Consider the following 21,651-nt stretch of genomic DNA (forward strand, 5'->3'; position numbering starts at 1 on the left):
TATGAGATGCTTCATAAACTCTGGCTGTTATCATGGTGCTCTGTGGTTTCTGCTTCTGATTGCTCTAATAACAACCCCACCCAACCAGGTCTGGCTTCTGGATCCAATCTGAGAAGTAATTGCCAGGCTTATATTCCCATTAGGATTTTCAATGGGACCTCTCTGAGGAGATTACACAAGAAAGTTTTATTTTCTCCTCAATTTTTTCACTGCCAAAGAAATTATGAGAATAAGCAGAATGTTTTGTTACTGGATTTACATAACAAAATAAAAAATGATATATTTGTTTATCAAATAATTATCTAAGCACCAAATATACATCCAGCATTGTGTTCTTCGGGTAGGAAATGCCAAAGAAATAGAATGTATGGTCCTTTTCTTATAGATTTCTGTTGAGGCAATGACTAATAGATAAGAAATAATCTGGAGATGACTTAAGCTATATAATCAAAAGTTGATTTGGTTCATGTAGTAGGAGCTAAAGAAGGAAAGATCCATGTGCTTGGTTTCCTGGAGGGAATTTGAGTTTGACCTTGAAGAAAGGATGACATTTATCAAGATAAAAGTAGGCATTCCAGGTGAGTGTCAGTGGAAAATGACTAGAGCAGATATTATTGAGTTTTGAGGGAGGGATTGCTTTCCAGAAGCTCTCCTCTTACCTCACCACAGATTTTACTCCCAAGACTATGAGAAGTGAATAAGGAAGCATCACAGCCCTAGGGATCACAATAAGAAACAAAAGCAGATTCAGGAGGTGTTAAGGCATATGTATGGTATGTGGAGGGTGGGGAAGGGTAGATACATAGTTTAGGGGTTAGTGAAATATACAGTGTGAAATAATAAAAATAAACAAAGATGAGGTCCAAAATATGGCTATACTTTTAGTGACTAAGATACAATAGAAATTAAGGGAATTAAGGTCATCGGACTTGAGAAAGTCAAGAAACTGTGAAGTAAGTATGCTGGATGATGGAAGGGATGCTGAAGTCATGAATAATAAGGACAGGTAGTGAGATAAAGAGGAGGACTGTGACACAGTTGCTGAAGTCATAGAGGAAAGTTTGACCTGGAGTTGATCTTGGGTTGACAAAAAGAAAAACAACTAAAGTGGGGGCAAGCAGGCAGGATGGACCTAGAAGTTATTTTTGACAATGGCAGCAAATGATTGACACAGAAGCTGAAATGGGGAACTAAGAAAATGCCAACCCCTCTTCACCTAGTGAGTTGGGGATGAAGGGTGGGACATGGGAGAGGGAGATGGTCTCCAGTAGAGTGGACACAGAGGAAAGAGAAAATATGTCATTAAAGGAAAACTCGGGTTGAGTTTAAGCAAGTTGATGCTAAAGTTTGATTATGGGCATTTTTGTCAACCATTGAATGGAACATCTAGACAGAACACTGAAAGGGCTATCAGAGGAGAAATTGAAGTTGGAGAGAAAGGAGGATGGGATAGGGCTGGATAAGGGTGGGTCTGTAAGAGTATCTTACTTGCCCCTGAAAGACAGCTCAAGCGGTAACTCTTCTTGAGAGCTTTCTCTGCCTCTCCTCTACCCCAGGTGTCCCTCCTCGTGTCGCCTTAGCTCTGAACATTCATAAATGGATGTATTATAATTCTTGGTTTGCTCATCTGTCTCCTCCCCTGTGCTAGAGGTTTCTTGAAAGGTTTATGCCTCTTTCATCTTTGTGTCGCCAAACCTGACACAGTGCCTGGGCATAGATAATTTTTAACATTTCTTTGTTGGATGAAGAAATGTGAATGTGGTAGTGACATACACCCTTAACACATAACCTCTTAAATTAACCCATCTCCTGCTTATGCCAATGTTTGTTAGGCTAGCTTTCTGTCAGTCTCTAGAACAGCACTGTCCAATAGAAATATAATGTGAGCCACAAAAGTGAAGCATAGGTATAATTTAAAATTTTCAAGTTCACACACTATGAAGAAACAAGTGAAATTAATTTACTAATATTTTATTTAACCAAATGTATAAAAATATTATCATTTCAACATATAATCACTATAAAAATTATTAATGAGATATTTTAGCTTCTCTTTGTTTTGTACTCTCTGAAATCTGATGTGCATTTTACACTTACATCACATCTCAATTCACACTAGGCACATTTATTTTTAATTTTTATTGAAATATAGTTGATTTACAATGTTGTATTAGTTTCAGGTGTACAGCAAGCTGATTCAGTGTTTTTTATATATATGTACATTGTTTTATATATATGAATATAAAATATATATAGTCTCTATATATATTTATATATATATTCCTTTTTAGATTCTTTTCCATTATGGGTTATTGCAAGATATTGAGTATAGTTCCCTATGTTATACAGTGGGTCCTTGTTGGTTATCTATTATATATAGTAGTGTGTATATGTTAATCTCAAAGTCCTAATTTATCCCTCCTGCCCCCCACCAGCTTTCCCCTTTGGTAACCATAAGTTTGTTTTCTATCAGACTAGACATATTTCAATTGCTAAAGAGGCACGTGTAGTAGTGACTACCATATTAGACAGAGCAGTTTTAGATTCTAGAACATACCTAGTTCTTTCCCTTTTTAAAAAAAAATCACAAATAAGCTCTTTTATTTGTCACCATTAAAAGTCTGACTTTTAAACAGATTCTTGGACTGGTGACTCATATCCATCAGCTCATTCGACCTTAACACCTGTCTCATCTCCAGTAGCTTTTCCAAGAACTATTACCTTCACCATGAAGCTCCAGAGTTTTCCCAATTCAAATTTGGGCTTCTTCAGCATTTTTACTTTTCTAACAAAGAATCATGGAGCAGATAAATATATTGGCAAGCTTTTTCTATGCCTTTTCCAGTGCTGTCTGGAATCAATTTATTGACTGCCTCTTTCAAGTCATTTATTTGTCTGCTCCTCTTGGGTCATGATTTCCATCATCTTCTTCCAGATTAGGAGGACCTGTTGGTGCTGGGCATAAGAGGTCTTCTGAATCTGATTGTTGCATTGTTTTAGTAAAATGCACACAGAATAGATGAAGCAAATAACCATGGGTAGTCTTCATATCAACATGAGCTTCAATCATGGTCTGCCACTTTTTGACCATGGAGCACATTTTGTCGCAGGTAAGACCCATGCAATGGAAATTAGTCAGGCAGTTTTTGCCCTGAACATCCTCAATAATTAGCTTGAATTTTCAAAATGCAACTTCATCATTCTGCAGATCAGCAAGGCTCACTTCAAAAACATGACCCTTGAGGTCATCAGATGCAATTTTGGTTCCTTGAGTTCTCGTGATTAGTGTTTTCCCAATATTTCTTATATTGAACATAGCTGGTGCTTTCACATCATACCAGTCTTTCTTAGAAAATGGGTCAAACACTTTCTTCTTGCCCCCCTCTTGGCCACCTTTTGTAAGGTGCTTGTTCTGGCTGACCGCCATAGTGCTGCTCAGTGTTCTCTCCCTTCTGATGGCCTCTACACCTGGAGGGTCCTCTGCTTGGATTACTCTTCCTCTAGCTCTTTTAAAAATATATACTATTGGATAAATCATTCATAAAAGATTATTCACACATATAATGTGAAAACAATATGTAAATATTCACATGTATATAATGTATATTCATAGTGTAGAAATTAACACAATGCAAGTTTATTTCTTGCACATTCAAAGTCTAATGAAGAACACACGGCCTGCCTCAGACTGGTGCAACGTCACTCTGGCCTCTGACACCGCAGGCTCGCCCCGCATTCCGTACCCCTCCCTCCCCCCAGCCTGAGTGAGCCAGAGCCCCTGAATCAGCTGCTCCTTTAACCCCCTCCTGTCTGACAGAAGAACAGACGCCCTTAGGCAACCTACACACAGAGGCAGGGCCAAATCTAAAGCTGAACCTCGGGATCTGTGCGAACAAAGAAGAGAAAGGGAAATTTCTCCCAGCAGCCTCAAGAGCAGCGGATTAAATCTCCACAATCAACCTGATGTACCCTGCATCTGTGGAATACCTGAATAGACAATGAATCGTCCCAAATTGAGGAGGTGGACTTTGGAAGCAATGATATAAATATATATTTTTTTCCCTTTCTCTCTTTTTGTGAGTGTGTATGTGTATGCTTCTGTGTGAGATTTTGTCTGTATAGCTTTGCTTTTCTCATTTGTCCTAGGGTTCTGTCTGTCCGTTTTTTGTTGTTGTTGTTGTTGTGGTTTTTTTAGTATAGTTTTTAGCGATTGTTATCATTGGTGGATTTGTTTTTTGGTTTGGTTGCTCTCCTTTCTTTCTTTTTTGTTAATTACTTAAAAATTTTTTTTAATAATTATTTTTTATTTTAAGAACTTTATTTTATTTTATCTTCCTCTTTCTTTCTTTCTTTTTTCTTTTTCTCCCTTTTGTTCTGAGCCGTGTAGAGGACAGGTTCTTGGTGCTCCAGCCAGGTGTCAGGGCTGTGCCACTGAGGTGGGAGAGCCAAGTTCAGGACATTGGTCCACAAGAGACCTCCGAGCTCCATGTAATATCAAATGGCGAAAATCTCCCAGAGATTTCCATTTCAACGCCAAGACCCAGCTCCACTGAACGACAAGCAAGCTACAGTGCTGGACACTCTATGCCAAACAACTAGCAAGACAGGAACACAACCCCACCCATTAGCAGAGAGGCTGCCTAAAATCATAATAAGGCCACAGAAACCCCAAAACACATCACCAGATGTGGACCTGCCCACCAGAAAGGCAAGACCCAGCCTCATGCACCAAAACACAGGCACTAGTCCCTTCCACCAGGAAGCCTACACAACTCACTGAAACAACCTTAGCCACTGGGGGCAGACACCAAAAACAATGGAAACTACAAACCTGCAGCCTGCAAAATGGAGACCCCAAACACAGTAAGTTAAGCAAAATGAGAAGACAGAGAAACACACAGCAGATGAAGGAGCAAGGTAAAAACCCACAAGACCTAACAAATGAAGAGGAAATAGGCAGTCTACCTGAAAAAGAATTCAGAATAATGATAGTAAAGATGATCCAAAATCTTGGAAATAGAAGGGAGAAAATACAAGAAACGTTTAACAAGGACCTAGAAGAACTATAGAGCAAACAAACAGTGGTGAACAACACAATAAATGAAATTAAAAATTCTCTAGAAGGGATCAATAGCAGAATAACTGAGGCAGAAGAACGGATAAGTGACCGGGAAGATAAAATAGTGGAAATAACTACTGCAGAGCAGAATAAAGAAAACGGATGAAAAGAACTGAGGACAGTTTCAGAGACCTCTGAGACAACATTAAATGCGCCAACATTCAAATGATAGGGGTCCCAGAAGAAGAAGAGAAAAAGAAAGGGACTGAGAAAATATTTGAAGAGATTATAGTTGAAAACTTCCCTAATATGGGAAAGGAAATAGTTAATCAAGTCCAGGAAGCACAGACAGTCCCATACAGGATAAATCCAAGGAGAAACACGCCAAGACACATGTTAATCAAACTATCAAAAATTAAATACAAAGAAAAAATATTAAAAGCAGCAAGGGAAAAACAACAAATAACACACAAGGGTATCCCCATAAGGTTAACAGCTGATCTTTCAGCAGAAACTCTGCAAGCCAGAAGGGAGTGGCACAACATATTTAAAGTGATGAAAGGGAAAAACCTACAACCAAGATTACTCTACCCAGCAACAATCTAATTCAGATTCAACAGAGAAATTAAAACTTTTACAGACAAGCAAAAGCTAAGAGAATCCAGCACTACCAAACCAGCTTTACAACAAATGCTAAAGGAAATTCTCTAGGCAGGAAACACAAGAGAAGGAAAAGACGTACAATAACAAACCCAAAGCAATTAAGAGAATGGTAATAGGAACATACATATAGATAATTACCTTAAATGTAAATGGATTAAATGCTCCAACCAAAAGACATAGACTGGCTGAATAGATACAAAAGCAAGATCCATAAATATGCTGCCTACAAGGGACCCACTTCAGACCTAGGGACACATACAGACTGAAAGTGAGGGGATGGAAAAAGATATTCCATGCAAATGGAAATCAAAAGAAAGCTGGAGGAGCAATTCTCATATCAGACAAAATAGACTTTAAAATAAAGACTATTACAAGAGACAGAGAAGGACACTACATAATGATCAAGGGATCAATCCAAGAAGAAGATATAACAATTGTAAATATTTATGCACCTAACATAGGAGCACCTCAATACATAAGGCAAATACTAATAGCCATAAAAGGGGAAATCGACAGTAACACAATCATAGTAGGGGACTTTAACACCCCACTTTCACCAATGGACAGATCATCCAAAATGAAAATACATAAGGAAACACAAGCTTTAAATGATACATTAATCAAGATGGACTTAATTGATATTTATAGGACATTCCATCCAAAAACAACAGAATACACTTCCTTCTCAAGTGCTCATGGAACATTCTCCAGTATAGATCATATCTTGGGTCACAAATCAAGCCTTGGTAAATTTAAGAAAATTGAAATCATATCAAGTATCTTTTCTGACCACAACGCTATGAGACTAGATATCAATTACAGGAAAAAATCTGTAAAAAATACAAACACATGGAGGCTAAACAATACACTACTTAATAACCAAGAGATCACTGAAGAAATCAAAGAGGAAATCAAAAAATACCTAGAAACAAATGACAAGGAAAACACAACGACCCAAAACAAATGTGGTGCAGCAAAAGCAGTTCTAAGAGGGAAGTTTATAGCAATACAATCCTACCTTAAGAAAGAAGAAACATCTCAAATAAACAACGTAACCTTACACCTAAAACAATTAGAGAAAGAAGTACAAGAAAACCCCAAAGTCAGCAGAAAAAAAGAAATCATAAAGCTCAGATCAGAAATAAGTGAAAAAGAAATGAAGGAAACGACAGCAAAGATCAATAAAACTAAAAGCTGGTTCTTTGAGAAGATAAACAAAATTGATAAACCATTAGCCAGACTCATCAAGAAAAAAAGGGAGAAAACTCAAATCAATAGAATGAGAAATGAAAAGAGGGAAGTAACAACTGATACTGCAGAAATACAAGGATCATGAGAGATTACTACAAGCAACTATATGCCAATAAAATGGACAACCTGGAAGAAATAGACAAATCCTTAGAAATGCACAACCTTCCGAGACTGAACCAGGAAGAAACAGAAAATATGAACAGACCAATCACAAGCACTGAAATTGAAACTGTGATTAAAAATCTTCCAACAAACAAAAACCCAGGACCAGATGGCGTCACAGGTGAATTCTATCAAACATTTAGAGAAGAGCTAACACCTGTCCTTCTCAAACTCTTCCAAAATATAGCAGAGGGAGGAACACTCCCAAACGCATTCTACGAGGCCACCATCACCCTGATACCAAAACCAGACAAAGATGTCACAGAAGAAGAAAACTACAGACCAATATCACTGATGAACATAGATGCAAAAATCCTCAACAAAATACTAGAAAACAGAACCCAAGAGCACATTAAAAGGATCATACACCATGATCAACTGGGGTTTATCCCAGGAATACAAGGATTCTTCAATATACGCAAATCAATCAATGTGATAACCATATTAACAAATTGAAGGAGAAAAACCATATGATCATCTCAATAGATGCAGAGAAAGCTTTCAACAAAATTCAACACCCATTTATGATAAAAACCCTCCAGAAAGTAGGCATAGAGGGAACTTACCTCAACATAATAAAGGCCATATATGACAAACCCACAGCCAACACCGTCCTCAATGGTGAAAACCTGAAACCATTTCCACTAAGATCAGGAACAAGGTTGCCCACTCTCACCACTATTATTCAACATAGGTTTGGATGTTTAGCCACAGCAATCAGAGAAGAAAAAGAAATAAAAGGAATCCAAATTGGAAAAGAAGAAGTAAAACTGTCACTGTTTGCAGATGACATGACACTATACATAGAGAATCCTAAAGATGCTACCAGAAAGCTACTAGAGCTAATCAATGAATTTGGTAAAGTAGCAGGATACAAAATTAATGCACAGAAAAATTTCTTACATTCCTATACACTAATGATGAAAATATCTGAAAGTGAAATTAAGAAAATACTCCCATTTACCATTGCAACAAAAAGAATAATATACTTAGGAATAAACCTATATAAGGAGACAAAAGACTTGTATACAGAAAATTATAAGACACTGATGAAAGAAATTAAGGATGATACAAACAGATGGAGAGATATACCATGTTCTTGGATTGGAAGAATCAACATTGTGAAAATGACTATACTACCCCAAGCAATCTACAGATTGAATGCAATCCCTATCAAACTACCACTGGCATTTTTCACAGAACTAGAACAAAAAATTTCACAATTTGTATGGAAACACAAAAGACCCCGAATAGCCAAAGCAATCTTGAGAAAGAAAAACAGAGTTGGAGGAATCAGGCTCTAGGACTTCAGACTATACTACAAAGCTACAGTAATCAAGACAGTATGGTACTGGCACAAACACAGAATTATAGATCAATGGAACAGGATAGAAAGCCCAGAGATAAACCCATGCACCTATGGTCACCTTATCTTTGAATAAAGGAGGCAAGAATATACAGTGGAGAAAAGACAGCTTCTTCAATAAGTGGTGCTGGGAAAACTGGACAGTTACATGTAAAAGAATGAAATTAGAACACTCTCTAACACCATACACAAAAATAAACTCAAAATGGATTAAACACCTAAATGTAAGGCCAGACACTATCAGGAAATCATAGGCAGAACACTCTATGACATAAATCACAGCAAGATCCTTTTTGACCTGCCTCCTAGAGAAATGGAAATAAAAACAAAAAGAAACAAATGTGACCTAATGAAACTTAAATGTTTTGCACAGCAAAGGAAACCATAAACAAAGCGGAAAGAGAACCCTCAGAATGAATGGGAGAAAATATTTGCAAATGAAGCAACTGACAAAGAATTAATCTCCAAAATTTACAAGCAGCTCAATATCAAAAAAACAAACAACCCAATCCAAAAATGGGCAGAAGACCTAAATAGACATTTCTCCAAAGAAGATTTACAGATTTCCAACAAGCACATGAAAGAATGCTCAACATCATGAATCATTAGAGAAATGCAAATCAAAACTACAATGAGATATCATCTCACACCGGTCAGAATGGCCATGATCAAAAAATCTACAAACAATAAATGCTGGAGAGGGTGTGGAGAAAAGGGAACCCTCTTGCCCTGTTGGTGGGAACGTAAACTGATACAGCCACTATGGGGAACAGTATGGATGTTCCTTAAAAAACTAAAAATAGAACTACCAAACGACCCAGCAATCCCACTACTGGGCATATACCCTGAGAAATCTATAATTCAAAAAGAGTCATATACCACAGTGTTCACTGCAGCTCTATTTACAATAGCCAGGACATGGAAGCAACCTAAGTGTCCATCAACAGAAGAATGGATAAAGAAGATGTGGCACATATATACAATGGAATATTACTCAGCCATAAAAGAAATGAAATTGAGTTATTTGTAGTCAGGTGGCTGGACCTAGAATCTGTCATACAGAGTGAAGAAAGTCAGAAAGAGAAAAACAAATACTGTATGCTAACACATATATATGGAATCTAAAAAACAACAAAAAAAATGGTCATGAAGAACCTAGGGGTAAGACGGGAATAAAGGCACAGACCTACTAGAAAATGGACTTGAGGATATGGGGAGGGGGAAGGGTAAGCTGGGACGAAGTGAGAGAGTGTCATGGACATATATACACTACCAAATGTAAAATAGATAGCTAGTGGGCAGCAGCCACATAGCACAGGGAGATCAGCTGGGTGCTTTGTGGCCACCAAGAGGGGTGGGATAAGGAGGGTGGGAGGGAGGGAGATGCAGAGGGAAGAGATATAGGGATATATGTATATGTATAACTGATTTACTTTGTTATAAAGCAGAAACTAACACACCATTGTAAAGCAGTTATACTCCATTAAAGATGTTTAAAAAAAGTAATAATTAAAAAAAAAAAGTCTAATGAAGATCAAGTAGGTCTGTGCCATTTGGGAAAAAGAGGTATGGAGAGTATGTAGTATGCCTGTAAAGGCCAGGCCTGGAAAATTCCGTTGCCTTAATTCAGTCATATAACTCCTCCCAGATGCAAGGAAAGCCAACAAATGCAGTCTTCCTGTGTATCCAGATAGAGAAAATGCTGTGATGAATACATATCACTATCTCTGAAACAATTTTATACCTTTAATTCCTAATTTTTTGGTTAGCAACCATAGAACAGTATTAAATAACAAGCATGATTTAAGTCTTATTTCTGATTTTAATGAAGATTGTTTTCAACATGTCTCCATTTAACAAGAAGATCAATATAGGTCTAGATAGAGCAGTACTCCCGGCTGATAGAAGTTCCTGCAGTACTGGTTGAGGTCTGGATATGTGGTTCTCTGGGCAGCGTTGGACCAATGGTTGGCAGACATTTCAGGACATGTCGTTGGTGTCCGTGGGTCAACATGTAGGGTCAGCTCTCCCCTTTTCTGCCCTCCTTCCCCACAGTGAGGAGGAGGATGGCTATAGGGTCTGCAAGTTTCTCTCTGGATATAGTGAGTGAGAATATACAAATAACCTCTCCACTATACAGAATGGGATTGAGTATAGCATTCTGAGTCCCTCTGCCACCATGAATCCTGTAAATTTTATCTTAGGTGTACTGAGTAACGTCTACATGATGGACAGCTTTTGTTTCATAGTTGCTCTCCCCACATTTGTTCTGGTAATCGTTCCATCTCTTTCTTCGCCAATGTCTCTTCTACCCCTCCAACCATAACAGGGGTTCATATTATTAAAGGTTGTTTGTCACAGAAACTTGTCTATCTCTCTCCCATGTGTATTCTCAGTAGTGGGCATGTGACTAAGTCCAATGTAAATTTTGGTTTGAATAAATCTATCATGAGACCTCATCAACCTGGCCTCGTTAATGGGTTCAAAGGTGGAACAGTGATCCAAGCCAGTCAATCAGAGTTTTTTGAAGTAGATCTTGGATAGCCAAGCTGTGAGCTTAAAGGATTTAAATGGCCAGCTCTCTGATCACAGGGAGGAAAAACTAGGCAGCAAAAAGAAGCTGATGTGCTGGGAGAAACAGAGTTGTAAGTACTTGGTTCTGGTCACAGCATTTCCTGGAGGATTGAATTCCTGCTTTCCCTCAGCTGTGCAGTGCTTCACATATTGTGAGCTACCCAAATAGACCCCTTCTTTGCCCATGTCAGTTCCAGTTGGAGTTTTTCCTTTGAACAAAGAGTATAAACATTCTGAGCATGGGTATATATATTTTCTGCTCCTCACCTATTTCATCCTATGGAAATCTGATTCTCTAAGTGGGACTCTTGCTGATTTCCAGGGCTTGGACAATATTTTCCTTTCTACATTCATGGAACTGCCTCAGCAGGGATAGCAAGAGGGGCAGAGTCAATGTCGTGCTGAGATCACTGTCTTGGAGATACATATCTGGATCCATTTTTTAAACTTTCCTTCTGTGTTAATTTTGTTTCCTCCTTCATTTGTGACTCAGTTCTCATTATTTTCTTCCTCTTTCTGAGATATGAGCTGATTTTCCACACACACACAACAATCGGGATATAGTGAAGAAATTCAATGTGCATAGTAAAATATAATAGGATTTGTAAAATAACCAATGTGTAATAGGGCATCATTAGCATACAAATATCTCAGAAAAAAAATTAAATGTCTAGTGACTTCAGCAATTAAGTTTTTGGTCTTGGACAAATCTCAGGCACTCTCTGAGAGCCTGGTGTGATCTGGGCACACACTCGCTATCCTGGATTAGACTCCTGGGAAGTCCCTGTACTTTGGTGCAAGTCAGTAATTTGACTGATCTTTTCCACAGATCCTTTGACTTCCATTTAAGACTTGAAAAAAGTATTCCATTATTATAGCAGCTAGAAATTCTCCTTCTTGTTGGTAAGTAAAAACTATCCTAGGAAGGGATGAAATTGGGGTTACAATCTAAAGTACTGTCTTTGTTCTTGAGAAAACAATTTTTTTCCCAAAAAAACCTATGAGAAAAAATTAGAATGCTTAATCTTTTCTGATAACACACTTCAGCAGTTTTTTATTTGAAGCAGAACTTTGTTCATCGGATGCTTTTATAATTGATAACATTTTTTTTGATAAGGTTGCATAAAGTTCAACCAGTCTTGATACTGGCCTTATAACCTTTAACTACACATCCCTTTCATGTTCCTTCTCTAACAATCCTAACTAGACACTTTTCTTTTTTCTATAACTACCCCAGTGACCAAAAGAATCTTTGAACCATCTTTCTGTCTCTGGCTAGTTGCTTTGCTCCAAGTCGAAAGCAAAACTGATGTGTGCCCACACTGAATCTATTTGAGAGGTTTGCTCTAACACACTGTAAAACTTACATTGGGTGAGAAAAGCCAGGCAGCCTGGATTTCCCTGGCTCTTCTCTCCCCTTACATCTTTGACAATGTTGCCTAGCCCTACACTTCAGTGCTTACACTTACCTCCAATATTGAGCCAATTTTCTAATTTAGAGCTCCCTATCTTATTTAGTAATCACTCTTTTACAGAGCAGTCTCTGAGAACTCTCTGACATGTTACACCTCTGGATGCATCACCTAATCTTTCACTGAGTTGTTCTCTGTGCAGGTGGTATAACTCTCAGTTGGCTGCAAACTTCTTTGATGCCTCTGGCAGCCCTTTGGTGGTAATAATGCTAATATTAAAAAGCCAACATGGAGGGTATATTATGCTCCAGACACAATGCTAAGTAATTTACTGGCAAAGTATTTAGAACACTGCTTAGCACACAGTAAGCCATTAATAAAGATTTGTTATTAGTACTATTTATAGTCCTATGAACTTGGTACTATTATCTTCACTTCGCAGATAAGGAAGCTGTGAGTCACAGAGAATTACATAACTTGTACAGGGTCACTAGAGCTCATGAAGTGGCAGAGACAGAACTTGATCCCAGTCTGTTTGACACCAATATCTATCCATGTTCTTAACCATTACAAAACATTTGGCTAAATACTCCCACACTAATCAATCTGATTTTGGCAATAATACCCTTGCAGTCTTCAGAGCAGTGTAAGTTATACTCAAGACAGGTTTTACTTTGGAATTCTTTCCTCTTTTAAAATTCAACTACCTCATAGGTATACGGAATAAGGCACAAGCATTTGTATCTCCCTGGAGAGTTTCATTTTGAAATTTCAAGGCCATTGAAGTATGTGTCCTTAGGGAGAACAATGAGTTTTTCAAAACTTCTAAGTTGCTAAGGAACTGAATTTTTTTCATCTGTTAATATGGTACTTCAGTTAGCTCCTTTAGTTATATTTTCTTCAGTAGTCCTCAGCCACCAATACCTCATATTTGCTCTCATAGAAAGAACTAGACTATGACAAGGGCTGGGCAATATCAAAAGTTCATGGGTATATTTATAATATAAATAATTAATAATAGTATTAGAGACTCAACCTTGATGGTCTAATGCATCATACTTCTTAAAATTATTTCATTTGATGTTCAGAATTGTTCTGTGATGTAGTGGCCTTTCTCTTAGTCACGTTGCCGGATGTTGTCGTCTAGGGTTCTAGAGAGGACTTTCCTCCCCTTCCCATCTCCCTTCTTTCTCCTCCTCCCTCCTAAACTCCTCCTGCCCTTTCCTTCCTTGGCCCTCTGAGGGCTAAGCCTGCTTGAAAGGAAACGAGGATAGCCAGACCCCGGGGCTTGGAGCCCTCTCAAAGGCTCCTGGATCCCTAGGGACCAGTCGGGTGACAGTCTCAACCCAAGCAGCTGGGGTGTCATAACCCTTTTCACTTAAGTAGCAGCACGGCGCCCCGACCCCGTCCCTGGAAACTGCGTAACCCTGGGCTCCACCCACCCCTCGGGCCGGAACCGGCACGTTTGTCTCCCGCCGGATTCCCACTGGAATGAACGAATGGGCTTAACGGCGACGACGGATGCTAGAGGCGCCTGGCGAGAAAGGTGTCATTGAGAAGAAAGTTGGTTTCTACAGGGACTGCGGTGGGCGGCGGCGGCAGCCGCGCTCCACCTCGGGCTGCGCGGTGGCTCACGTGTGCGCTGGGCCCGAGGACGCGCCGGCGGCGGGATTCGAACGCCGAGCGGAGCTGCGCCCCGCGGTCTGGTCGGCGCCCGGCGGCCCAGGTCCGAGTGGGAGGAAGCGGCGCGCACAGCTGGCTTCCGTCGGGCTGAGGCCTCCCTCCCCGCCTGCTCCCCTCTCTCCCGCCTCCCGCCCCAGAAATTATCTCAAGCGTTGCCAGTGCGATTCCAGAGCCCCACTCGGGTGGGTTCTTTTGTTTCTTTGTTTTAATGACAGTTCCCAGCCCTTCGGCGTGTCATGCGCGATTAATTCTCTGGCTCTTTTGAAGGCAACTGGGGTGATATTTCTTCTGCATCATCCTTTTGGGGATAATTGTTTATGCTGTGACGTCAGCCGGATTGATTTTTCTCTCCTGAATGAGAGAGAGAGAGAGGGGCAGAGAGAGAGCGCGAGGGTCACAGATGTGTGCGAAGGCCACAGATAACTGACATTTGGAATTCCTTCAGGGCAAAGGGAGATAGCAATGGGAGCTTGAAAGTGTGCAGCCAAGACTTCAGGCTGCACGGAATAATTAAGAAGTTTTTCTTAAAAAAAAAAAAAAAAAGACAGAAAAGAAAAAGAAGAAAGAAAAGAAAGTCCCCTCCGCAGCGAGCCACTTAGGTGCTCGCTTCATGCCAGAGTCCCCGGTTAAGGTGGCAGCGTCTGCTAATTAATCTCGGGTACCCAGACGCTGCAATAGGCTTAAGAAGACGAAGAGGAGGGGCGGGGGAAGTGCGTCACCAGGTGGGGAAGGGGCTGTGCATTTGGTGACAAGCGGAGGGGATGGGGGTGGAGGGGAATGGGGACGGGAAATAGGTTCTGTGTGCTCTCCGGGGGTATTGTGTCAGGAGATGCAGGCTGGCTACCATGTGACGCGGTCCAGAGCTGAAGGGATTGGCCGAGGCAGCGCAGGCGGTGCAGCTTGGCCGGCTTGCTGTTCCTCTCCCTTTCTCTCGCAGCATCTTCCTGGGAGCCTGTAGGTGAAGCAGCACCAGCAGCATCCATGGCCTATCTTTGGGGTTAACACTTGTCTCCTTTGGCTTCAGCATCGGACAGAGCAGATCTCTCGGCAGCGGCAGCAGCGTTGTGAGGACTTAGCTGGGACCTGGAATCGTATCCTCCTGTATTTTTTCAGACTCTTTGGAAATTAAGGAATGCAATTCTGCCACCATGATGGAAGGTAGGATGCTTTCTGCTGTGGTTGACTGGCTTCAGGCAAGGTTTGGGCAGAACAGTGTTGAATTATGTGTACAGTCTGTGTTTGTGGCTGGTCTAGAACCTGGTTGCCAGGATTTGCAAGCAGAAATTCTGCAGTTTGCTTGCAGCGGACCAGGGCTCAGACTAATGGAATCAAACCACAGGGCTTCTTGTTTAGCTCAGAACCTACAGAGCTTGCCTAAAGTGCTTGCAAGGAGCTGAGATAGAGCTAGCAAAGAGCTTGCAAAGCAAAGAAGTTGGGAGAGAAGATAAGGTTTTCTGCTCTGGGTTCCTGGGACTTCACTGATTAAACATTTACAACGGAAACTTGTCTTCTGAAATTAACATTAGACAGGAGAGGTCATTGACAGAGTTATGCATGCTGTCATTTTCAGTGAACTGTTTAAAAATTTTAAAAATTCTTGTAAGATATTTTTATCTCTGCAATTTACCTCATACTGTTGGGGTGAGAGGTGCAGCAAATTTAGTCCATAAGCTATAGTTTTTTGGGGCTGTCATTGCAACAGAATGAGCAATATGAGGAAAATATCTGGGACTCTTGGCTTCTGATTAGGGGTCTTATCAGGTTAAAAAAAAAAAAAAAGAATTTTGTGCTTCCTAAATGTGTTCTCCGTGCAATGGTTCTTAGCCAAGTATCAAATGATTACTTAACTGATTACCTTTTTGCATTCAATTTTAAGTGTAAGGAGGAACTTTCCCTGGGGAGATATTGTTTAAACTATATTTTATTTTACTAAATTACCCTTCTAAGCTTGAGATGGTGACAACCAAGATTGCCTCAAGAAAGCAGCAAGCTGATTAGGAAAGAAACAGGCAGCCCTACCCTGGCTTTGATTTTCTGTTTTCACACTACAGGATGGTGCAAAACTCCTGGCCTTTCCTAAGATGACAGGCAGAAATTTGTCCCCAGCCTGGATTTCACAATGCGGAATCGAGTGCATAATGGGTCTCAAATCAGCCATGAAAATGGCAGAGAGGCCACCTCTTAAGCCAAGGTCTGTCTTACAGATTTTAAACATTCCTTAGAAATTTACCAAAATGGAATAAGAGGAGAATGGTTGCAAAAAACAGAAGCGTTGCCTGTACTTATTTGGCAGAAATGAATTCTTTTTCTTTCTCTGTCATCATGTCAAACATTGTTAATGTGATTTGGGGAGTGAAGAATTCTACAGTCATGGCCCACAGATTTTTAGAAAATAGCCTTAAAAGAGAGATTGGGTATCATTTTGCTGTGGAGACTGGTCTTGTTTGCAAAGGGCTCTCAAGCTAGTTCTTTAACTATAGGCCTAAATAAAGTGAGATTACTAATGCTCTAAGATTAAATCATTTTCATTAATTCAAAATGAAATCCAAAATGGATTTAACCTTTGAGTAACAAGGCAAAACAAACAAGAAAGAACATTACTGATGAACTTTTCAATTAGAAGCTCATGTGGATTACCCTCTTCAGAAAAAATTTGTGTCTATAGAGGTACTAGGTTTCTCCAGCTAAATTTCACGTAGCATTTCTTGAGCATAAATCTGCACACGTTCTGATTAGATTTTAATCTTACATGGGGAAGTGGAAGAGCTTTCCTTTTACTTCTTGCCTTATAAACTATGGACTTAAAGTATCTTTGAAGGAAGTAATATTTTTTGATGCTCATTAATGATTCTCTTGGTAATATTGTCTATTGTGCCACCCCAGAATGTCAGTTCAAAGCCCTGTGATAAGCTCATCTGAGCTGCCTACACTGAAATGAGAACTGTAACAAAGACGTGTTGGAGCTGAATTAACACTATTGCTCTGCGTTGACCAAATTTATCTAATGAAGGATGTTATCTTAGCACTGTTATGAATTAAAGGTGACATTAGGGGTGCGGTGGCCATCCATCAGATCCTTGCAAAAGAAATTGGACAGGTGTTTCCAGTGGCTTAAACATTTAAATGAAACTAATAATTTTTATCTACCTATAGTTCCTACTTAAATACTATTCAAGACTTATTATCTTCACGGTTCAGGGACCTTAGAGAGGCTGGTGGGAACCTTAATCAGGAATCAATTTGCCTATCAATGGCCTTCCAACTTAGTTGCCAGCCTTTTTGGCAATATATGCATATTTCTGATATTGCATCTCAGAATTTCACCTCTGAATTGCTCTTACTCTGAAAGTGTGTTATAGCAGTTGTCATTCCCCCTTAACTCTTCCCTGGAGGAAGCTAGGCTTCCATCTATCATGATAGCCTTGGAAAGATAAGAAAGCCCCTAAAAAGCACCCTGAAATCCTGTCATGGCAGCCGTCTGCCCAAACATCAGTGGGCTCTGAGAATGTGTCACCAAACATCCAGATAGGTAACATGCTGTCTCTTCTCAATTAGTTCATATGCCACACACAGATACGCACACACACACACACACACACACACACACACACAGAGTTGCACACGCATATGTCATCCACTCATATACAGTATTTTAGAAAGGGAGAGAACCCACATTTGCATTTGTGTGTGTATATATTTCTATATCTACTGAAGTGTTTTAGTCTAGTGCTCAGGAAAAGCATGGCCATGGCAACTTTTCAAAGCTACTTCTCTACTTTGTGTAAAACAAGAGTAAACAAATACTCATCAGAATGGCTTATGGTTTAATTTTGGGTTCTCATTTTGATGGAACAGGATATAAGCTCCATTCATTCAATGCCTATTGGAAATTCTGGCCATAGAAGAGAACTGTTACTACCTCCCCAATGATTCAAGTATCACAGAAGGCAGTGAAGTACTTCTGCAGGGACCTCAAGCACGTTATCGGTAGTTTGTGGCTCCATGACTCCTTTCAAATATTTTTCTTTTAAAGAGTATATTTTAAGGGACTTGATTTGTTGATTCCTGCATTCTTTATTTTTTGGCAGTGGTTAGTATTGGGTCTTTCCTAAAGAATGCCCTGTGATGTGGAGCCTTATGTAGTATGACTGTGAAGGGAAAGAGGATGAGCAAAGGGAATGATTTGCTAAAGGGCATATATGTCGGCCAAGTGCAGTCTGTGTGATTAGGGCAACTATTCAGGGATTCTGTTGTTTTTCATATATTATTATTATTAAAGTTTGAAAATGACATTTTAGCTACTTTTTTGAAGGTAAGTGAAACTAAGTCAGGGTTTCCAGGGACATTTATTAATTTGTGAGGCAGCCTGGGAAATTTTCCCTTGTGTGGAGGAACTAGACTGGAAGTGCTCGTGTTTTCAGTTCCCTATTCAGGCTCTTAGCTGTTTTACTGGAAAGAAAAGTTTAGGGGCGGCCAATAGTTTCATCCTATAAATAATTTTTAAAGTTAACAAGCATATTTTAAGGGTTTACTGGGTTTAATTGCAATGTGCAGAGTAATTTAATTAATTTTATTATTTTTACTATTCATAATAACCTGCAAGTAAATGCATTCTGCACTGAGTGCTTCTGCAGTACTTTTTCTAAATTGTAAAAATATAAACTAATACATTAAAAAAAAAAACAAAACTAATACATTATAGCAGAAAAATGGGAGGATGGATTTTGGACCCAAGTTCATTGAACAAGAAAGCTCCTATTTTTGATCCCTCTTAACATTTTCAATATGAACTTTTTCTTGTTACTTTGTATCAAGGTGGGTATGTTAACCTGATTGAAAGCTAGGCCTTAAGTTTCTTTGGTTGCCTCTGTCTCTCTTTTAAATGTGAATACTCACAGAATCATACCTCTCAATTCCTTGTTAATACCTTTTACCTCCAAAATCAATATTTAGAAAAATTTAAACAATTCTAGATTAACTGATCTTCTGTTGTGGCAGTGAACCGTGTAACAATAAAGGCTTTTCTTTCCCCTATCTAGAAATGAAGTTTATTTATTTGGAAATTTCTTTGCTGTAATCAAAAAGGAACGAAGCATTTTGAAGCTGGAACTGTTCATTTTCTAGTTAGCTAAGAAGTTTTAAAGGGAATGCTTCTCACTCTCCTACCAATTCCCTTCCCAGAAATGGTGATGATATTTTGGAAAATCTTAAGCATGCCTATGAGATTATAATATATATTCCATCCCTTATGTAATTTCTCTCCTTCCTAAGGGGCTTGGGGTTGCAAAAAGCCTCCTGTTATGTATAAATTCCCATCCAATTCCCAAGGCCAACTTTAAATCTCTAAAAAGAACATGCAGTCTTTTTTAAAAAATTAACTTAGGTAAACCATGCTAGAAGACTGGATAATTCTTTCTGTTGGATTTGGCACATACACTATCCGTGTTTCAAATAAACAAGTTGCAGGAAGTCAGCAACTCAATTTTTATGTTCCTGAGTTTGTTTGTGAATTGGTCACTTGAAACAAGTTTTCCTGTAGAAATAATGATATAAATGATGGTTGGATTCTTTCAGTAGTCCATCAAAGGCTGTTAACCCGTTATCTACCTGAAACTAAATATTTGCCATGAAATGTATAAAGAACATGACAGTTACTATAGTAGTTAGCCAAAAGAGAACAATGGCATTAAATGTATTTTCAATTTCTAATGTTGCTACTTGAGGGGAAGAAGGTTTACTTAGAGGTCAATGAGGAGATGGAGAGAAATTTTGAAGGGTTTTTTTTTTTAGGTATTTTTAGAAGTTTTAGAGACTCGACACTGGATTTTTCAATTATGTTCAATTTTACGTCCATACTTGTGGTTTACCTATTTGCATTTCAATTTTATCATATCTAATGCTGTTTAATTGTGATCACTTTATGGAAACTCACAAATGGAATTAAGAAAGAGAGAAAGATAACTGTAAAGAAGTTGAAAAAGTTAAGGGATTATAATGGATGTGAGCTCACGCATCTACAAAAGTCTCTGAGGAGAAATTGACTGGAGAAGAGATCATAGGTAGAAGGGAATTAGGGAGCATGCTAAGTGCAGGATTCCTTTGAGGAGAAAGTAGGGTGTGGGGCAGAGGTACTGGATCTAATGGGTTTGTGCACCGACTACCTAATATTTCTATGGGCTTAGGATGGCTTGCTCACGAGCGGAAGAGCTTTGGGGAAGGAGGTGTAGACTTGGGGAGGAATGAATCTCCATTCTTGGAACATGTATGCCATTTAATTGTACCTACAGGGTGTTAGAAAGATATTCAGTATCTCTATTTAATATTTTCTATCATGTCGTTTCCTTATTTAAAAAAACTTCAATACCTTCTCATTTCTCTTAAAATCTAGAGCATACAGGAGCCGGCACGCTCTGGCCTTCTGTGCTTCTTCAAGCTCATCTCACGTGGCACTTAACAGCGACAGCCTTGCTGCCTGTCTCAGAGTGTCTAGAACAAATACTTTCCTGCCTCAGGGCTTTTGCCCTGCCTAGAACACTCTTTTGCCAGCTCATGGAGTAACTGATTCTCTTGTGATCCCAGCAATACTGCCGCCTCGTCAGGAAGCCTTCCCTACCATCCTTGTCATCCCAAGCTCCCAGACACACACCCTGGGCCCTGAGTCCATCTCAGTGTCCTCTCTCTCCTAAGAGCTGTATTTATTATTCATGGTTGTTTAATGGTGTATCAGCTAAATCTCTCACTCAGAGGTAAGCTCCATGAGGGCAGGAATCTGGTCTGTCATATCCCCTCTGTATCCTTAGCTCTTAATGCAGAGTGGATGCTGAGATGTTTGTTTATTGACTAAGTGAATAAAATCCGATGTAAATGACTCTGATGACTTCATAGTTTACATTATAAGGTATTATTTGGGGCATTATGGTGGATATAAGAAAAATAAATTGCTCAAATTTATGTTCTTGCTGGAGAAACAAGATCTATAAACATGAGATAACTAGGGAAAAGATATGTGTTATGGAGTACTAATTGTAAGATACAGATAATACCTTTTGAGAAGCAAAAGAAAAGAAATAGTCCATTTGAAAATATGTACTTGAGCTTAAATTATTTTGGTGATTAGCTCCAAGGAAATGATTTCATACTGGAAAAAGACAAGTTATAGCAGAGCTATTCAAAGACATTCCCAGAGGCATTGTTGTCAATATCCTGTACATTTTTTTGTTTTTTCTCTTCCTTCTGCTTTCCTTGTATTTCTGCCTTCCTTTCTCCATTTTTCTCATTCTTCCATTCCTCCTTTTCATTCCGGGGCTCTCTCCTTTTCTCTGGTTTATGACCAGATCTGAAAATAATAGATTATAGAGCTAGAAAGTTTGACTTGGAATTTGGGAAAGTGTTTTTAAATAAATTAATGTATGTAAACTACTGTAATATTGTACTATGTATTTGTGCATGCAGTGGCAATGTGTTGGTATGTGAGGTTTTTC

The 21,651-nt window shown here is 39.2% G+C and overlaps 2 protein-coding genes across 3 annotated transcripts in view; one reads left to right on the plus strand and one right to left on the minus strand.

Annotated features, from left to right (window-relative positions):
• Positions 1–3,123: 3,123 nt before the first annotated feature.
• LOC137761101 (small ribosomal subunit protein eS1-like) lies at positions 3,124–3,427 on the minus strand. Its single transcript, XM_068538003.1, has one exon. The coding sequence runs from the start codon at positions 3,425–3,427 to the stop codon at positions 3,182–3,184; it is 246 nt and encodes an 81-aa protein (XP_068394104.1). The 3' UTR covers positions 3,124–3,181.
• Positions 3,428–15,115: 11,688 nt separating this feature from the next.
• Positions 15,116–21,651, plus strand: part of SGIP1 (SH3GL interacting endocytic adaptor 1) — a 211,969-nt gene continuing 205,433 nt past the window's right edge. For both annotated transcript variants that reach the window (XM_068540058.1, XM_068540060.1), the window contains exon 1: positions 15,116–15,328. In XM_068540058.1, coding sequence (XP_068396159.1) covers positions 15,319–15,328 — 10 coding nt within the window. In that variant the 5' untranslated portion in view covers positions 15,116–15,318. The remainder of the gene's footprint in view (positions 15,329–21,651) is intronic.

This window comes from Eschrichtius robustus, chromosome 3 (genome assembly GCF_028021215.1).
Source record: "Eschrichtius robustus isolate mEscRob2 chromosome 3, mEscRob2.pri, whole genome shotgun sequence".
Classification (NCBI taxonomy): domain Eukaryota; kingdom Metazoa; phylum Chordata; class Mammalia; order Artiodactyla; family Eschrichtiidae; genus Eschrichtius; species Eschrichtius robustus.

What these genes read in the sequence shown, in the direction of transcription:
- LOC137761101 (XM_068538003.1), bottom strand. Translation starts at nt 3,427, where the DNA reads ATGGCGGTCAGCCAGAACAAGCACCTTACAAAAGGTGGCCAAGAGGGG.